The sequence below is a fragment of the Halictus rubicundus genome, chromosome 7, assembly GCF_050948215.1.
Source record: "Halictus rubicundus isolate RS-2024b chromosome 7, iyHalRubi1_principal, whole genome shotgun sequence".
NCBI lineage: Eukaryota > Metazoa > Arthropoda > Insecta > Hymenoptera > Halictidae > Halictus > Halictus rubicundus.
In genome coordinates, this window is record NC_135155.1 from 19,516,747 (window position 1) to 19,536,799 (window position 20,053).

The following is a 20,053-nucleotide window of genomic DNA, read 5'->3' on the forward strand; positions in this document are numbered from 1 at the left end:
AGATCCGATCGCGACCAGTCGCCACGTGCACGGCATACCACTTCGTATTAAACAAGTATATTGATTTACCGGTGTGATCTTATTTACCTATATCAACCTCAGTCTGTCGCTTCGTTGTAAAATATGAAATATGCATACATTCGAAAAAATAAGTGTATAGTACTAAAAATAAGTACATATGGTAGACTCAAATTATCATTATTTTTAAATACGTAAGGACGCTAGTACACGTCGTTTAAATTTAATGTTCATATAATGTGCTATATTATTGGGATAAGATCGACTATCCGTTCGAGGTCATCCCCGTAGGTCATCCTCGCCATGTTGTTGCCCACACGTTCTATTTTCTATCTTTTCGCGAAACTTTCCATTCCGTTCGAGTCTTTTTGTTTTTGGCTCATGAAAGCAGTCTAGCGTAACGATGAAAGTTGGAATTGCGACTGGAGTAACTTCAGATCGCTGGCCTTGAACTGTCTTCTTAATTTGCACCGATTATGCCACCGATTTTGTAGAAATAATAGAGACTCCTCCTTTTCCGAATCAGGGCAGCGTTGATCGGTAAGTCATATAATGTTTACGCTGTCGCAACGCGTTCGTTCGGCTACTCGCATACATACATACATACATGCGACGTGCTGGCTTGCATTCGTTCTTTCTCTTTAACATAAAACGGCCTGGAACACGCGTCGTTTACAAATATTATAGCCGGAACGATGACCTTGAAAATTTTGGACTTTTCTTCGGGCCAAACTTTTCCTTGAAATTCTATTGAAACAATCTCAAAAAAAAAATTCTTTGAATATTCAAGTAAACACGATTAGGTGAGATGACGTGTAGCTAGATAAGATAATATACAATTATCTCGACGATTATTGTTCCTAAACATTGTTTTGATAATGTTCCAGTCTACAGTTGTAAGCGAAGATGTCGTTAAAATTGTTCTTGACGTTCACCGGATTAAAAACTGACAAAACAGCGAATTCTGTTGAATTCAGCTAGACACGAGGTGAGCGCGCTGTTATGCGCTATGCAGTGCATGCTCGGCAAGTATGCAGAGGCGTGCAAACCCAGAGAAAGAGGGCACGCGCCGAGCTAACGGAGGCAGAAAGAGAGCAACAGAGATTTCTAAGCAGCGCTTTTATCGTATGTAGTAGTGCGCGTTCTTTGACAACGGTGCACGACTTCTCGTGTTATCCAGCCAGTCAAGCGTCTGTAACTCGATATGACAATAATTTCCAACGTTTTCTTGACGCAGCCATCATTTATCCAGATTACAACATTCAACATTCGATATTCCTGTTGGAAAGGGAACGAACCTCTCGATACATAATGGTTTTTAATGCGCGAGCGCGCTGTTTGGAATCGTGGAATCACTTGTGTAAATTGCTGGAGCATTCTTTAACGCTAATCGTACCGAACACGAAACGTGACTAGTACGTATAGGTTGTTTTATAAAAATTACACGTTTCCTTGCGAAACATATCAAATCTATATTTAATCTTCGAACAACATTTCTTTAGATTTTCGTGTCTGCAAAGCCGGTTAGCGAAGGCCAAAGCAAGAAACGAATTTATTTCGGTAATACAGTTCACGTCCTACGTCACAAAATTGTTGAACGTTCGGTCGACTAGATCAGCGAGACCGACCATCCGTGAAAATTTCACCAATGATCGGTGTTCCAGATTTTCGAGAATCACTCTAGTATCGCCAGCTGTCGCGAACGAACGTCCAATTGCCGACTCTTCGCGACCATAGAAATCGATTCTCCAGATTGCCTATTAAGGGGAGAACATAATTATTCGGCCGATTATACAGTCCGATTATTCAGACCGATAGCGGTCGCAATACGTGCTCCCACTTTTTCCTTTTGTCTTTTACGCTCATCATTATCCTTTCTTGGATTACGTCAAACATTATTCTACACGATTTCACAACTGTTTTGTCTCGTTGCCGACGCGATATTATTAAAACGTGAGCAGACCTATTTAAATAATTCCAGTCTACTCTCTACCGTTTTCCCCTTGAGGGACAACCTCGTGTAGGCGGGTCAAACAATCGATTTTATTTATTCTTTTTTTAAAAGCATACGAGTTTAAAAACATTTTCTCAAAATTGTGTTTGCAATTGACAGAATGTGCATTAGTTGGTCGTGCTTTGCATCGTCACGCTAGATTTCTCAACGTGCAATTTTATTTTACGTTACATTCTCTTAATCGTTTCTGCGTGATCACGCTTCGCCAAGTCTTTGTTCTGTGTCGATGAATAGATAATATAACGTTTCCTCTTCCAAGCTAACCCTTTTCTTTTCTTTTCTTTTCTTTTCTTCCGATTCAGCTGTTCGAATCTCATTAAAATTACATTCGTGTACGCGGTACGAATTGTATTTGTTCGCCTGATGCATGTATGAATATTATTAATTGTTACAAAGTTATCCGTTTCACCGCTTTTTCAAATTTAAGAGTGGGCGAACAGAATAAAATGAACGTCCACTATTAAAACGTTAACAGCTGGGAAAAGGCTGTAGCAGGTGAACCAGGTAAGGGAGAATCTCGCGTAGGCGTTGGGATCATCGTCCTCTGTTTTTTCGACGACATGTGGACATGTGTGTGCTCGGGCACCCAGCTGACCGTGGCTTAAACAACGAGCTCCGAAAGTCAAATATTCAACCTTTAATATCTCGGAAACGAAGCTCAACTCGCGCGGTTATAAAACATTTTTTTATTTCTATTTCGGCGAGGGATCTGCACTGCATTTCTCAGAGTTCCAGATTCGGAATTACTGTTCTACATCGAAAAGAAACTTGAAAATCTTTTCTCAAAGAATAATTCCGAAAGAAATAATTCGATTACCTTCCTCCGGGTTTACTGTTAGTTCATGGCTGAAATTCCTCAGCCGTGAATCGTGCACGTTTCAAATCAATCAAGTAGCCTCGCATTACCGATAGCCTCTCGATACGATATTATACACATAATCTCTAACGTGTATATTTTCTCTGTTCGTAGTCCTAATAACGAGCGTTCGAATACTTTCGCGAACGCGAACCGCCGTTCACTTTCTATCTTTAATAAATTAGTCAGTTTTTGAATCGACTGTGAGCGACAGGGCTTATGCATCAAGCCGGCACGATTCCGATCGGTGAAACAATACGGAAATGAAAGAACATTGTGCCGATCGTAACAGATGGGTAGAGGGGACGCGTAAAAAGCCTTATTTCTCCTCGATCAATTCGTTTGCCGATGCGTAAAAAATCGTGACAGCCGCGTAACTCCGCGTCCATACGGTTCAACCACGCCTGGAAGCTCACGCGAACGGGACAGTGACAACTACAGCGGTGGAACGGCCAAGAGGCGGGCAGAGAGGGAGAGAGAGAGAGAGAGAGAGAGAGAGAGAGAGAGAGAGAGAAGCCTTTATCGTAGCGTCGGGAGAAAGGTACCGTAAAGTATCGTGAGACCGAGTTTAGCTTTCTTTTTCACCATGTCCTGTATTCTGTGCTGCGTTTGCCCTTTTCGCCTCCTTTCCTGCTCCCGTTCCGTTTTGATTCGTTACGCGGGAACTAGCCTCCGAGAGCGAGAGCCATGGTGCACCGCAGAAAAGAAACTTTGCCAACGACTCCGCCAACCAAATAGATCGTAGGGTATCGCGAAGGGGGCTCAACATTCCTACAGAAATCTACACTTTTATTAACTATTCTCTCGACTCGTGAAATTCGAAACAACCGAGCATGCTAGCCAGCGCAATCCGACTACGATCGTTTTTACGTCCTTCCTTTCGATAGCCAAGTTACTATGTCGCACTGATGTCTTTTTAAATAGTGAAACCAATTGACATAAAACATAGCGTGAACGATAGAGCCGTTCCTGCCGGGATTTATACTTGAGAAAGTGGCCTTGACCAACCGGTTGAATTTGATCCGACTATTATATCTGTCGGAAACGGAGATTGTTTAGGTTGTACATATTGCGCGTGCACCGAGACCGATGGAGGACATTAAACAGCCAGAAGTAATAAATTCATCAATAATTAACCATTACGACGATCGAGATCTACCGAAAGTAGAGGGAGTGGGGAGAGCGACGCATCGCTGCGTACCTGGCGTACCTACGCACCTGCGCACCAGAGCTCGGCGAGCGCGCTCAATCGGTTGGTCGGGCCAGAAAAGAGACTCTGGCAGGAGCGAACGGGATCTGGAATCAGGAGAACCATGGACTACCTTTATTAGGCTACCTTGGGCTTGGCCAGGAGTCCTCCAAAGCTACCAATGCCTACCTCGGGGTCGACCAGAGATCCTCCAGAGCTACGTCCTGACCTATGCTTGCCTAGCTTGGTCTACCTTTAGCTAGCTTAGGGTAGACCAATCTAAAACTTCCTTGGACTACCTGAATATTCTTCCGATCGGGGGTCCCTCCGGAACTTTTGTTCCACTTTTGATTCTAGTAAATCATACTTTCAATCAAAATAGCAGCTTGGAAAAATTGAAAAAACAAACGAACAAGAATTACAAAGTTCGATGAGAACAGCTGATTACTAGACCACGCTTTTTATGCGTTTATGACAACAATGAGTAGGTGGAATTTGCAGCAGTATGTATGTTGTTAAAAAGATTGTATGTTCAGTAGCTCCGAAAAGACTAAGAAACGGATGCTCGTAAAGTGGGACGCAAACTGTGACCTATGATGAAATTCCACGCATAGGAACGGCAGAATTTGTCAAAGGAGACTCGTCGCAGTACAATTCGGAGTAAGAAATTGTAAAGGAGCGATTGCCAAGAGAGATCCGACATCGGTTCGCGTCAAGCGAGTACGCAGGCGGCCGGGCCGGGCCGGGCCGGGCCGGGCCGGGCCGCTCCGTGCATCAGGTGCACCGATCTCGATCTCGAGTTACTGTGGATGCGGTAACCTGTTGCAAAATCCTGAAACAGGGCTGACAAATGTGAGAAAAATTCAAAGACGCGAAGACGACAGGAACGATTGCGTAATTGGAAGATAGGAAAAGCACAAGACTTGCGAGAGTCCCTATCATTTCAGATCCGTATGATCCGACAGCGCGCAGCGGTTGCAAAAGTGTTGCATCGAACGGGCTCGTGCTACCGCTAGATCGCGAATCTTCGTTCATTTATAGTTCAGAAAAATTTCAAGAGAAACATAAACACGTAATTCTATAGAGTGTAATATAGTTTTATACCGTTTCTCATTTACTAGAGCAATTAACGCTAGAACTGTTATTGTCTTTTACTAACAAAGAATAAGAATAAAATGTTTGTTACCGTGATTTCGGTTCCTTTCTGATAGCAGATTAATTTTATCACTTTGCGTTTCTAGTTTTCGGACAAACGAGTATGTGTGAGAAATTTCATAACTGTGTTTGTGTAGGTTGTCTAGTTGTACGCGTGTGACACATTCTAGAGGACTGCAGACTCTCCAAACGAGAGTCTGTCTGTCTTTTTTTTCTTTTCTTTTCTTTTTTAGAGAAAAAGATAATAACTTACTGGACCACGTAATAAACTCCGTTCGACACTCTGGTTACAATATCGCTCTCTATTTCACTATAATTCCCGTCGAGGAATGTTTACAAAACTCGTTTCGATTTATCCAGTTGTTTTATGCGGTTGTAAACCGCCTTCGCAAAAATTCTTTTCGTTCATTTCCAGTCGAACAGGTGCTATACTCTTTTGAGTATGTTGGTTTCCCTAATGAGTTCACATAACTATGTTTTTGTGAGCGAAAATGATCAACTATAACCACCGCTTGCATGTTAATTTTTCTGTAGTAAAATAATATTTTATTGGTAATATTTGTTTTACGTAATACACTAAATTAATTTGAACGCTTCGTTTCGTTAAACGGAACGTGTTCTGCAAATTTTAATGAACCTGTATTTTTTATGTGTTTCGATGATGACAGACTTCAAATGACAGTTGCACGTAATTAATAGTTTATAGACGTCTACCTTTACTCGGTTGGCTGGAGCACGCGTCGCGACACCTGTGTCGTTGCATTTCCACCGCACCGCACTGCACCGCACTGCACCGCACTGCACCGCGCTGCACCGCCGAGATTTGCGCGCCTTTACGTCGAAGGGAGTATGTACACCTGAACGTCGCTTATATCCTTTACAATACGCGTATCGCTCTATCTAATATGTACGCAGACAACTACATCTACAATAAATACACCAAATTCTTCTCGAATTAATACGTTGAAACGCGCGTCGCAAACTCCACACACTTGCTCTAAACTTGCTCTAAAGGTAGAAGGGGGGATCCCGGCACCCACGTATCTATCCGCAACAATTATGTGATTTTTCAATAATATTCATTTATTTCCTCAACGCGCACAATAATTTCTACTCTTCTTCATCAGTTACATTTGACTAATAACTTTGACGATTGTCTTGAAATATTTCGAAGAAGGTGAATCGAAACTATTCAAATACAAAAGTCAATTAGTCGAAACAACTAACGTGATTCTATCTATGCTAAGCAGTCGAGGTATAAGTACCATAGAGCAACGAGTTTTCTTAGAACTTCACTACTGGCCAATTAGCAACAGCGTTCGGTGTCGCATGTTTCGACTTTCACCAAAATTTGAATTTCGAGCACGGTTCAGATTTTGTTACGGGACTTCAAGACGAGGCTGTAGATTTTATTAACCGGCACAATTAACGTTTAACCTGAAATCAAGTGAAAGCTTCGACGGCAAGAGGAGGTTCTATGTATTATTCTTCGCATTGGACTGGATCGTATCTCCCGGCAGGTAACAAAACGGAAATACCAAGTTATTAAGGTATATAGAATATGCCCTTTTGCAAAACGGTGAAAGTAAAGAGAAAATCGATAAATTTTCAGTATGCGTAACAAGTATAATGCCTGCCTCGCGTTCTACACTGAATTATACACGTGACCACGTTTTCTCTTCAAGCGAACGACGAGATGTGTCAATTACATGTTATATTCCTTATCGAGAAATGGTATTCGAGCTGCAGTTCAAACAAAACATCATTTTCTGCGTTGTACCATGATTAGCAATTTTACATCGAAGTGAAAAAAAGAAAATTGATGGTGTATAAAACCGATCAAAGCATTGTTATACAGTGAGCTGTATAGACACAGTGAGTGATCAAATACTTCGAGCCACTTAAAAGTTTACAGTGAAACAGTAAATTTTTATATGAAGGTCTACCTACACAGCATAGTATTTTTTGTATTACGGCTCTAATAATTTGATGGCTCATTCGTTATTAAAATGAAAATTTTGGACTAACCGTAAGCAACGCAACGTTTAAAGATATTGTTTAGTTATGAAATACTGAAAAATATTAATTACAAATTCTCGAAATTTTGCGATACGTTTCTCTTACGTATGAATCAATAAAGAAGACAATGACCGACTTTCGTGCCCTCGCCCCGATACGAACATTTACGGAGGAGAGTGTGCGTGCGAAGATGGAATCGCGTAATGACGCGAACTTTTCGAAATTTCACTCGCGAAACCGTGTTGTGCTCAAGTGTCGTACGAACGGTTAAATATTACGACAGCAACAACGGGTTGCTCTAAAAGTCTGAAACGTTTCTCGAAAATTTCTATTCGCTCGTCTAACGAGGAAACAACCTCTTCTGTCACCGGCGATCGCGGGAAATTTCAATTGGCGCCCGTGTAATCCAGTTTACACGTTTTCTAAACACTCGGTAAAAGTTCCTTTTCCGCTCGACGTGCACACACTCATCGCGCACGAACGCTATCGAATGTCTTTCGTCTCTTCCAAATAAAAACACAGATTCTAATACCTATAGTCGAAAACTTATTCGAAAAGATGACGTGTAAAAAATGAGCAGAACAAGTTGAACAAAGAATCTAGGCAAGGACACCTCTTTCGAACCTGTTTCTTGCCTGTCCTCATGCTCGAAAAAATTAATAAAAATTCTGTTATGATCGCTATTCAGATCTTCTGATTTCTTGTTTTATATTCTTTTGATTCGATAAAGTTTCGGAGATACGACGTATGCAAATGAACGTAGGAACTGAATGGTGAAATCTTCTATTTTCACATGGTTTTTTATTTTTTATTATGCGATAGTTTGATCTGCTGCACTACGTTTTCGAGTAATCCTGCTTTAGTTTCTGCGGCAATTAATTGTTGCGACGACATCTGAAATGCTAGTTGATCAACTAGCGACTCGACGTTTTTCGAGGATCTTCGGCACATGCCATGCTGCTATCGTACGCAGGAGTTTTCTGTTCTTTGCCATGGTACCAAAACAGTATCGGTTTCTGTCGGGCACAATGGCTCGCGAACTTATCTTGGAAAGTCGCAAGTATGCTCTCGAGTTACGCTTCAACACCGACAAACACTCGGAGAAAGCGTCAGGGTATACGGGCAAACGCTTAGAAACGTTTATTAGCAGAATTTACGGAACACGCGGCGCGGCGGCCTGACCACAACGGCTGGAAACTGCTTCGGCAAATGCCTCGATTAAACAACCAATAAAGAATTCGCTTAATGAGAAACGTGAAAAGTTGCATAACAATAGTGTTCTCAAGCTTGAGAAAAGTAACCATTTCTAGGACACGGCTTTCGTAACGAATATCCTTCCTATGATGAATATCTACTCACGATTTCATCTACGATAATACTCGTGTTCAAATGCTGATTAGCCTGACTGATTTCGCTCGAAACATCCCATTCAGAGTCGTCAATTTCAAATTGGATAATTTCAAAACATCAAAAACTTGGTATAAAATATTTTCTTCTAACAATCCATCGAATCGCGTGTTGCACATGATTTAGTCGTTTATCCCAAGGTGTACTTACCCTTTCACGACGTGAAATCACTTTTGTCAGGGATCACCACGTCAAAAGAAAATAGTTAATACGACAGAAGAATGTATAATAAAGCATCGGCATTTGATTATCCTGTCTCATCCTCGATCATAGCTCGTGCAACCGAGGTTCTATTACACTTGAGTGCATCATCGAAATACCCTAGAACTCTTTAGTAACGTGCAGTTTCGGTCATCATCCTCTCTATTCGTAGCTGTATATGTACCACTTACGTCATCGTCACCATTATGCGTCGACTTTTGCAATAAGGTCGTGGAACTCCCCGATTCGTAATTCCAACAGACACGCATATTTGAAAAGTCTTTAGCTCAGATTCTGTGCATTTCTACAGTCGCTTAAGCTGGTTCTCTTTGACTCGTTGTCATAGGATACGATATCCTGTAGTAGCTAAATGGACTTACCTTGAATCATTATAGATTTCGAAAATGTTGCATTTATTCGAAACCAAAAACACTTAAAGTTAGCGCAACATGATCGAAGACGTTGAAGCATACATATGTACATAGGTACATATGTGAAAGTAGAATTAAATGTTTCTGGTGAATTTATAACTTAAAGGAGGGGATATAATGATTCAATAGGTAGTTTTCGTGTAGACATCTGTATTTTGACAAAATCTAATTTGAACCAGAGGAAAATGAAATATTCAACGTTCCATTTGATATACGAATAATTTGAGACGTTCGAGGAATTTTATCGATAGAAAAATCATTTTAGAAAGTATACGTCGTCGATGTGAATAATTCTAATCTAATCAAACTGGATTGACCGCTAAAGATCGTTCACTCCCCGATAAATAATTCATACGAACCGGAAGTAGTGTCGGACAGTGTGCAATCATTGGTTCTCGATGACCCTGAATCAATGGCCACTTGGGTTTGATCCAACTGTATACCAACGCAAACTGTTTCCCCTGAACTAATACGAAATAGGAAGTTGCAAAAGAACCGTTGCAACATTCGAAAAATCAGGTAGCAATATCTGCTGCCGGCATTCATTTGTTTAATGGACTCCATTCCGCGTCACGGCTAATTATTATAATAAGAGACGGAAGCGTTTACGATAAAACGCGTGTAAAATACTGAAAAGTGGTCCGAAACAGTTGCCGAAGAATTTATAGCCACATTCGAGAACCTTCATTAGCTCGCACGATATGTACCATAACGTATGCGAGCTCTTACAACATGTATGTACTTCCTATGTCGCAAACAAACCATCAGGTGTAAATCCACCAGTGGAAGTTACCGTTAACACGATAATACAGCTCATTCGTTAACCATTCGTGGCTTTTCCTCTCAATGTTGAGCAAATTAATCGACTGTTGAGCAAATTAATGCGAAAAGCACTATTATTATACGATACGATACGATATAAACTGGCCGATATTATTACTGGCACTAACAACTCGTTTCTCAAAGAGAATAGATTTCCCCAATTGGATTTAATCAGTTTCAGATATTGCTAACACGAGTCCCTAATGCGTTATGTAAAAAGTTAATTTGCCTTTCTTTTTAGCGAAAATTAAATACTACTAATTTTACATACCATTTTATGGTGTGACTTTCTGCCATGTTCTTTTTTTTTTACAGTGATCACGATTACAATTTACTTGTGATCAGGGTCCTCGTTTAGAAAAATATTCCATTAATTTATTCAATCGTTTGATTTTTGGCCACGTTTTTGACGAATCCGACCCACTAACTGTGCGACGTCTATTGGAAAACGGCAGAAAGCTATTCAAGTACCTAATATTATATTTCCAGGATCTATGACCTATCCGAAAGGTATAGGTGTGATAGTACAATGCCGGGGGGAGGCGTAGGGACAACCATAGCCGCGTGTGAAACTTACATAAGTCGCGCGACTTGTCGGACCTGTTGGCAGATCGGTGGTATGGTATGGTATGGTACATGTATGTATGTACGTATACCGGGTGCGCTCGAGCCCGCGCGAGCACGATGGCGTATTTTAACCTGAAAACTTTGCCAACCTGTTTCGGCAAAAACTTGTGGCAGGTTAACTGGGTTCGCTCGTTCTTCTTGGGCGCTCGCGAGCATTTCTTCTGGGTAGAATGGTGGCGGGCACGTATCGATTCGTATCGTTTTCAGGCTACGCACGTTTGCGAGCCGTTTTCACCCGACTTCCGCCGCAGGCGTGCATGGAGAGCCCTGTGGACCGACGCTTATGAAACTTTCAGTAGTTTCCTGCCGTTAAGGGAAATCTATCGAATCTCTTTGATTTCCCTTCCATCCCATCTGTCCTGTCACCTACTCGTCGCGCATCCGGTTTTTCGTTTCGTTCGTTACATTTCGTGTCCCCATCGACGATTCTAAGAATATTTTCAAAAAGAAAAGCTCCTATATCAGATCTCTCATTCGATCAAGTTGCAGTGCGATTTATAATCGTGACTGATCGTGAAATACAATCAGTGTTCGAATCGGAATTACGAACTACACAATAGGTAACCAAAGTGAGAGGTACTGATAGGATGAAACCGCGCAAGCATTCCAAACAGAAAAAACTTATTTCGAGCGATGGGTAAGGTATTACAATTTATAAATTCACAATACCTGAATAGAAACAAACTTCCTCGTTTGCAATGTAATTCTATGACATTTACATTACGTTGTACTTCAAATACATTGCAACGCAAATGAACGTATGATTATGGTAATTAGCAATTAAACCATTCGAAAGGTTTGAATGATGTAATTCAATTACAACGTAAATACAATTGAATTGAATTACTATGAAATTGAAATGCAATTTAATTAAGTTACGGTATAATGAAAATTAGCACAACCATGTTCTAAAGTCCTTGAGCATTGTACAAATTTTTACATATTACTAGACTGCGGATTTTATGGATTTATGGGAAAAATGGATAGACGAAATTTGAAAGATTGCAATGATTAAAAGAATTTTAGTAGTGTGTCGATGTATTCTTTTCAAGTTATTGAAGTTATTAAAGAGGGAAGGGAATTTCTACTAGGTTCCAATTTCTTGCAATTCATACAGACAATTTTAATTTTTCATAAAGATCTGCAGTCTACTTGTTACGCGTGAAAATATTTTCCAATAAGAATCACAATGAAAATGAAAATTGTCACTAAAATTTTCTGTTCTTCCCCCGACCCTCAAAATCCACGTTCATCATTTGTCAAACAACGGCTCGTTGTCAACCGGTATCACCATCGTTATAAATAAAGTACCTTGAACTTTTTATTGAGTCTGAGCCGACTATGTTGTACCAAGGTTCGGGTCACATCTCAGACAAATATGGCGAATCTGCGCGACCCTGTAGTAAATGTCGAGAAACGCCATTTGACGGCTTTTCACCAGAAAAATCTCCTTCTATAAGATCAGAAGAATACATTATAATGTACTTTGAATCGTTCGCTGTATCATGCAATACCTATTATACCTGGCCAGTGGCCACCCTCCTTTCAGCCGAAATTCTTCGAGTCTGCCGAAAGTATAATATTATACACCGATACTTAAAAATGATTTCATCGGATAGGCAGCGTTTGTAGCTCGAAGAAGGAAACAAAGTAAACAAGGTGAACTGCTTCGGATACGTTACAGGTACATACATATATGTATTGTGTGCGTGTTACGTGGCGGTACAGTGGTTTTAGTGGTACCATTGTGTTGCGTCTAGTTTACTAATTCATATTTATTAGATAATCGTATTGTTAGACTGCGGAGTTTTATACAAAATAAATTTATTGTCCCTGTTAATTGCAAGATGCACAAGTTACATAGACATTTATTTCGTTTCTTGATCATTTTAATTGGTCAAAAATATAATAATACAACAATATTTTTATCGCCTTGCATTTCATCTACTCATTTTTCTCACAGTCCAGTCATTATCAGACATTTCCGGTTTTCGGAAATAATTGGTTTCGGATATTTAGATTGTGATGATTTAATTAATATTTTTACTATTTGTTAATAGTACAACCATAGGCCTGGACTCAAAGTAATGTTCATTTTCCTCAATGTCAAAGTAATGCACAAAGTCCTGCATAATTTTTTCGATTAAACATCAGAGTTCTAATAGGACTATGTTGTTCTACGTAGAATTCAAATACCGTTGTGGACAGATAGCATGTCAAAGAATAATTAAGAAGTCGTCTTATATTCGAGTCAAGGAGCTTGCACGCGATAAATTGCGAAGAATTGAAATTTTTCAAGAACGTCACCAAATATCGCAGATTTTCGAAAGATTATTTATCGAGCACGGTGTCAAATTCTGTGCGATTTAACGTAGAAATATTCGAACTCGCTAACCCGCGGAGAACCAGGTTCTCGGTAGTTTCACCGATCGGTGTCAATGGATACGTAGGAACGACATTTCTCTTTTTCTTCACCGTTACGCGGCTAGTCACGATTATCGATTGCCAGGGACGTTCATTAATAATTCAACGCAATATGTTGCATCCGAGGATGGCCACAGAAGAGACTCGCGGACAGTTTCTACTACAAAAGGAGCTTCTACGATGCAAGAAATATGAGAAAAGTCTTAATTTGCCTCTGTGTGTGTTACTTCTTCATTTTGAGGGAGGCATTCCAAGATTGCAGAGAAAAACCATCAAATATTGGTATGCCGATGATATTAATCAATTGTTACATTAATGTTATCCTTACATATGAGACAGGTGTTCTATCGTTGGATTTGCTGTTTCTCATACTTGTTTCGAAATAAATGAAAAAGTATAAAACTATATTAACATTAACTAAATAACGTTACAGAAAAGAAAAAATGGTATAATTTCAATGACTTGAAAAATATCATAGTACGATAAACTAATATAGAAAAAACGCCAATTACTTGATAGTCGATGGGATATTAATGAAATAATAATTGCATGTTTCATTGATATACCTATTAACGATGAGAAGTAGGTTCAGATGCAGTTTCAATGACATGATTAGCGTAATGAACCCAATTTCATCGTTTTACTCGAAATTTCTGCAGGAATATACCATCTGTTCCGCGCTTCAGCTTAGAAACGCAATAAACCATGCATGGAGGAAAAATTGTGAAAGAGTTGAACGAATCATTCATGCGTTGAAGACCGATACGTTCGTGTGAAAACTTCAAATTACGCGGCTGAATGCACTTGAAGAAAAGCGAGCAGAGTCTCGATCGTTAACCGTAATTAATCCCGGCTATCGACCGTCTTACATTTAAAATCGCAAAATATAGTCGTGCGAATCTTTAGCCGTAAAATAAGGAATTTCCGTTGCTTCGCCAATGGAATTGGCCACTCTAAATCGAGTTATTGTACACACAGTAGAGAGAACAGAACGGATTTATATCTTACATACGAAACAAAAGTTGTTCTACGATCGAAAGTAATTAACACTAGGGCTTCCCATATCTTACTTTCGGTAGCCTATTTGCCTGTATTTGTTGCGCATCCGAATTCGTTCGGGTTACAAGGTTCATTCAATTGAACGCGGAAAACATGACTGCTATGTGAATTTTCAGCGATAAGAATTCAAAGTTTATTTTTTCAGCCTCTCGGCCATGAAAGGGGGGACTCGGTTTATAATAATTTCTTTCGAACGTCAAACATTCCTATTCGTTGTTCCTGCAAGGCTAGTTTCTACAGTGAAAATCAATCGATCGAGCCTCCGCAGGCTCCACCGGAGTTCCTCCACCGGATAATTGAACAAATTCCATTTCGAATTTGTTCGATGATCGAGAAAGGAGAATCGATCGGGAGTTCGTCGCACGACGAAAGTGAGAGGGCTTGAGTAACCCGGAAGGACAAAACGAGTTCTTGGTACTTGTTGCAGCGAAGGTCCTCAAGAATGCGTGGGCAGGAAACTCTGTCGCTGTCCGCTCGATTTACGAGATACGTCGAGATAGATCGAGAAATTTCGTCATGATCGACGTTCACTTGATATTTGGTCATCCGAACGAGACAATTAATATTCCACTTATCGTGTGTCGCACTATTGTCGAAACTCTGTCTCGCGCGAAACTGCTCGCAAGCCTTGAAACGTTTCTAGAATAAATAATTACTCTTTCGACGATACCATTCGTTCGTTTCTTCTACATATATATTTCGATATGTATTGTATACGTATACAGGATATACATACGCATTCGCAATAGATCGAGCAACATGATACAATCGAGAACATACCGACTGGGACTCTGGCGAAAGAGGACTCGATTTAAAGAGTCCTGTCGCGCTTCGATTTCTGTCGCGCTTCATTACGAGGCTAAAGATACGCAGTATCTTCCGCTACTGTATTCTTTAGAGCATTTCGATTGTTTAGTCTGAAATTATGAAGGAATTTCCGACAAATTTATGCCAGAATTTTAGGAAGGTCTGCACACTTAAAAAGAGGCTAAATGATAACGGGTCCTAATCACCACTCTTTCTTTATTCGTCGCGTTCAAGAAGAATAATTACAACGAAGGAACTTTACATTTCGATAACTTGTACATATTTGTTGTTACGCATGCTGTTACGTACATACAATATTGCGCGTATGGTAGCGGCCAGGAAAACAGTGCATACGCGGTAATAACGCAAATCGGTATTCATGATACTTATTGTTTCGTATTTCGGCTCGGTCACGGAGCGAAAAGAAAAAAGGGTGACACAGCCCCGTCACGATTTCTCGACGTTCGTTTTAATCCTTTCCAAATCGATCTCTTTTCAGACCGGTTCCTCGGTGGTCTTACACGAATCTACATATGATGTAACATCGCTCGAATGAAAAAAGAATCAAACGAGTTTGAAAACGGAGTCGGCTACCGTCTGGAATTTCCAAGGCACAACCAGATCGCGAGTTTTTCCTCTGGGAGAAGTTTGGGCGCGCGACCGATCACGGAAAATCCGATTTTTCGAGAGTTTTTCGGTGGGTGGTAACGGTCTAATAGGCGGCCGATCAGTTCCGAGATAGAGCCCGAGGAGTTTCAGGATTGTCACGGTGGCGCGACGGCGACGGCGGCGGTGGCGGCCCCTTTGAGAGTTTACCGGTATAGCGCGCGAGGTAACGGGGTCGCGCGGGTGAAATCTCATTCGAAACGTGATCGTGGTTGTCGGCGGCGTTCGCGTTCGACGAGGAACGACGAGGAAAGATGATTAGGGTCAAACGGCCGAAGACACGCAATCGTGTCCCCGCGACCGCGGCCGCGTGTCTTTTCTCAACCGGCTGATCGCTACTTACCATGATTCCTCCAGTTTCTCTGTCGAATGTCACACTCCTAAAGTAGAACAGTAGCACCAAGATACGAGGAGAAGAACTTCAAGCCCGCGCGAAAAAAAAACAAAACAAAACAAAACAAAAACCGACAAATTCGCTTGGAATTCCGTGTACGTGTGCCGCGTCGTTTGGTTCTTGTGCGTCAGAAGAGAACGTTTTAAATTGCGAATATCAATGATCCAGGATCCACCGCCACATGTTCGAGGTACTGTCACTGGGCAACAGTTCGAAAAGCACTGACCATAGTGAACGAGAGCCCGCTGTCATTCTCTTTCTGCCCCTCTCTCGTGCTCGCTAGCTCACTCTCACTCTCCCTCTTGACAGATCCGCGGCTCCTTTCCTCCAATATTTCGTCTTTCGGTAGCCTCGTTCACACTGTACACCTCTTTTCTTCGGCGCGGCGCGGTTTTCCTGGGATAATGGATTTGAAGACTGGAGCTTACGCTTCACCTGCTACCTCCTAAGGCTTGATGTACCATTTTTTGTGATCGTTTTACCGAGTTTCGAACGAAAGGTGCACTGCTAACTCCTCTATATCTATAGGAATGCAAGGTACTCGAAGAGGGCTTTGTATAACCGAATTTATTCCTCATTTCTCTACAAAAAATATTTTCAAAAATCGTACATCAAGTTTCAAAGGGTTGTTGTAAAAAGGAATCTTCGATCTTCGAACCTACGGTAAATTCAGTCACGAAAGAAATTCTCCCATATCATGTGAAAACAGAAAGTTTTCGCAGAAAATAGATTAAATGTTTAATCGGTCACTGGTTAGCCGCTGTATATTGTACACGTTGAATCAAAAACGGGATTTTTTAATATTAATTTTGATACGCGAAAATGATCATAAATATCATTTACGCACAGATTTTCACAAGGTTTCCCGTTCATTAAATTCTTTATTAATGGTAAAGTATGAAGTATTAACATTTCCAAGCCGACATATTACATCCACGTACACTAAAATACTAGAAACAATAAATTGCACGAATGCGCTACTTTTGAAATTTCAGTCATTTTAAAATACTATTTTCATCGAACGCATTTACTCAAAGTATTTTTCAATTTTTGTTTTCGTTCATATTGCAAATTATTACAGTTGCGAATGACCAAATAAATACTTCAACATAGAATATCTACTCGATATACATTTATTCACCTACTTTCTAACTTGAATTCATCAACCAGTGCACCTTTATAAACTAAAAAATATATGTTACGTGGCACGAAACAGAAAATGAAAGGTCCAGAGTAATTAATATGCAAAAATGTTGAAGCAGCAGAATAAAAATCAAATGTGACGTACTCGTATAAATGTTGTTTAATAAACAGTCCTCTTGAATCAAACTGTCCGACCGATACGAAAAATTCAAGAAATTTTCTGGCATTTTATAATCCACTTAATTCGTATTATTTTAATGCTGATCCAATCTGTTGCATAATTAGTAAACATTGAGCAACCATTGACCAAGTAACAATCAAATATCTAACATGTAAAAAATATGCGAATTAAGTAACAGATACAAAGAACGATAGAGCTTGCGAAAGCGCAATGTATCAACGATGGCGTTAATCGATTAACATTTAAACAAAGAGAATAAAAGTGAATTTCATCGCAACGAAATTAATTCGCAGCACGAGTCGTCATTTCTACCAATATAACAGTGACAAAGAAGATAATATTGTTTTTCCCGGCATTAAGGAAGCCATTGCTCGTAAAATCTGCTTGTTCGCTCATCAGCAACGAACGCGGGATTTGGAGTTTCTCTGACAACGGGTGATCCTGTTTCAAGCTAACGTTGTTGAAAAACAACCGATCATTGCCGATCATTCGTTGCCGAGCAACAGCTGGCTGTCGCGGTGGTGTTGGTATCGTTTCGAAGCTGACAACGGACCCCAATCGGCTGCACGGTAAACGGGAACGCGAGAGTGAAACGGCGATCTAGCGATCTAGCGGTCTACATAGCGGCCGACTAGAACAGCGTTTCCCAACCTACGTCCTGCACTCTCGTAGCTAATATATACTGTTCTTAGCAAAAAATTTCGGAATTATTTTTCCGTGAACGGAAGAGTATTGCTACGGAAAATCTATCATTAAAAATTGGTGAATGTCTCTCATTAACAAGGTATATGATCTATATGCACGAGTAGATAGCAAAACAAAAACTACACGTATAGAAAACAGGTGAAATCAAATTTTTAGCGACTCAAGACAATAAATAATATGAAACTACAGTACATTGAATTTTTAAAAATTCTTTCAGATGAATATCTTTATTACCAAAGGCCAAGTACTTTTCTACGTTCAGAAGCTGCAAGTGTCGGACCTTTAATTAACAATAACTAACACGACGTCGTAATGTCGCACGATAAAACAACATAGAAAGTCGATCCCAGATTTATGCGTAACAGTTGCTCACCGTGAAAATATTCTCACGAGTGCAGAAGTAATAGTATCGATCATTAATATTAATATATTATTTGAACGATCGTAGAAGGCCATGAAGCACATTCATCGTTTCAATACTGACCGGATCTAGGTAATTACGTAGAAGCAGATAATCGAATGTAAGTGTTGATTTGCAGTTGGAAACATTGCATCGTATTCCCTAGATAAGAACTGTAAAAACTGTATTGTAATTCGAAAATGTTTGTATCTACCACAGAAACAATTAATTTGCGTTACACATTTTTGAAAGTAATTCATACATTTTCCAATGATGTACGTTTCAGATTGAACCACGTGCATTCAGAGGATCAGATTTCTCTGCGAAACAGTTCAAGAGACTTTCAACTAAGAACGGATTGTGAGAATGTCACATTAATACTAAAATACAGAAAAGAAAGTTGAATAATAAACTGCCACGGTCATGACAACCGTCAAATCCAGCTGAAATTCAGACATAATGTCTAGGTTTAATACTAGTACATATGTATGTACATATATCGTTACACCTAAAAACTGAAACACAAAGAAAATTTAATCTAAATTAACTAACTTTCTCTCGCGTATTTAGCGATTGAAAACTATAATTATTGTATAATTTGAAAAAGAAAGATTTTAATACAGCTCGTTGCCCTCCGTGTCGTGTCTCCTGCACAAGCAGCATTTGTTCATTCATCCTATAAATTAAATTAAATTAAATTTAATTAAATTAAATTAAACAGAGTATACGGAAAGCACAGTTGTTAATAACTAAATGAACCAATTCTTAAGTTAATGAAATTGCCCGTTGAAGTTTCGCACTGCTTTTAACTTGAACTACAGCGTGTGTTTCAAAAATGTTCTACTCCCTTGAAAGGGGTGATCTCCCTCGAATTTTATTCGAAGCGAAAACCTATCCTTTGGGAACGTGTCCTCTGCGGCTTTGTTAAAAAGTGATTAACGAAAAACACGGACCGACCAGAGCGCGGATACAGCGGACCGAATAACTCTTTAACAAAGTCGCGGAGAACATTTTCGTAAGGGAAAAAGTTACTTCGAATCACCTCGGGAATCGTATCTTTCAAGAAAGTACAACATTTTCCGGACATCCTGTATAAGCAGTTACAATCTTGTTATTTACGAGGAAAGTATTAGCAAGTGCGTAGCCCATTCGCGCGCATTTAGCGGCGTTCTTCAATTGGTGAAATGACCAACGATAACTATACTTACGCTGCAATGGTGGACACGCATTTAATGTATGACCGAGAGAATGGCAATGAAAGTGGAGCACGTCGTGTCTGTAACAGGAACATTTTCCACTTGGTAGAATTCCAGATCGTAGAACGTTTACCGCTCTGTCGATGTCGATGGAGGACAGCTTCGAAAATATTCTAGATGAAATCCGTCATTTTAAATAAGAAAAAGGATCGATCGATTTTACCATGCGTTTTAGTGTACCTGTCGTTTTGTTTAAAAAATGAACCGATGTTCCGATGTAAACTCGTCAATTTATACGAGTGGTTCTAATCATTTGATCATCCACTGTGTATGTACCTA

At 40.0% G+C, this 20,053-nt stretch overlaps 2 protein-coding genes across 3 annotated transcripts in view; both read right to left on the minus strand.

The window, feature by feature from the left end:
- Nucleotides 1–16,404, minus strand: part of Cht7 (chitinase 7) — a 28,490-nt gene extending 12,086 nt beyond the window's left edge. The window contains exon 1 of one of the 2 annotated variants that reach the window (XM_076790985.1): nucleotides 16,039–16,404. In XM_076790985.1, the coding sequence (XP_076647100.1) occupies nucleotides 16,039–16,041 (3 nt within the window). In that variant the 5' untranslated portion in view covers nucleotides 16,042–16,404. Of the gene's footprint in view, nucleotides 1–5,946; nucleotides 6,058–16,038 lie in introns of those variants that run through there. The other variant, XM_076790986.1, reaches the window with a different exon arrangement.
- The window catches only part of LOC143355836 (uncharacterized), a 92,379-nt gene that overhangs the window by 49,832 nt on the left and 22,494 nt on the right, over nucleotides 1–20,053 (minus strand). The window lies entirely within an intron of this gene.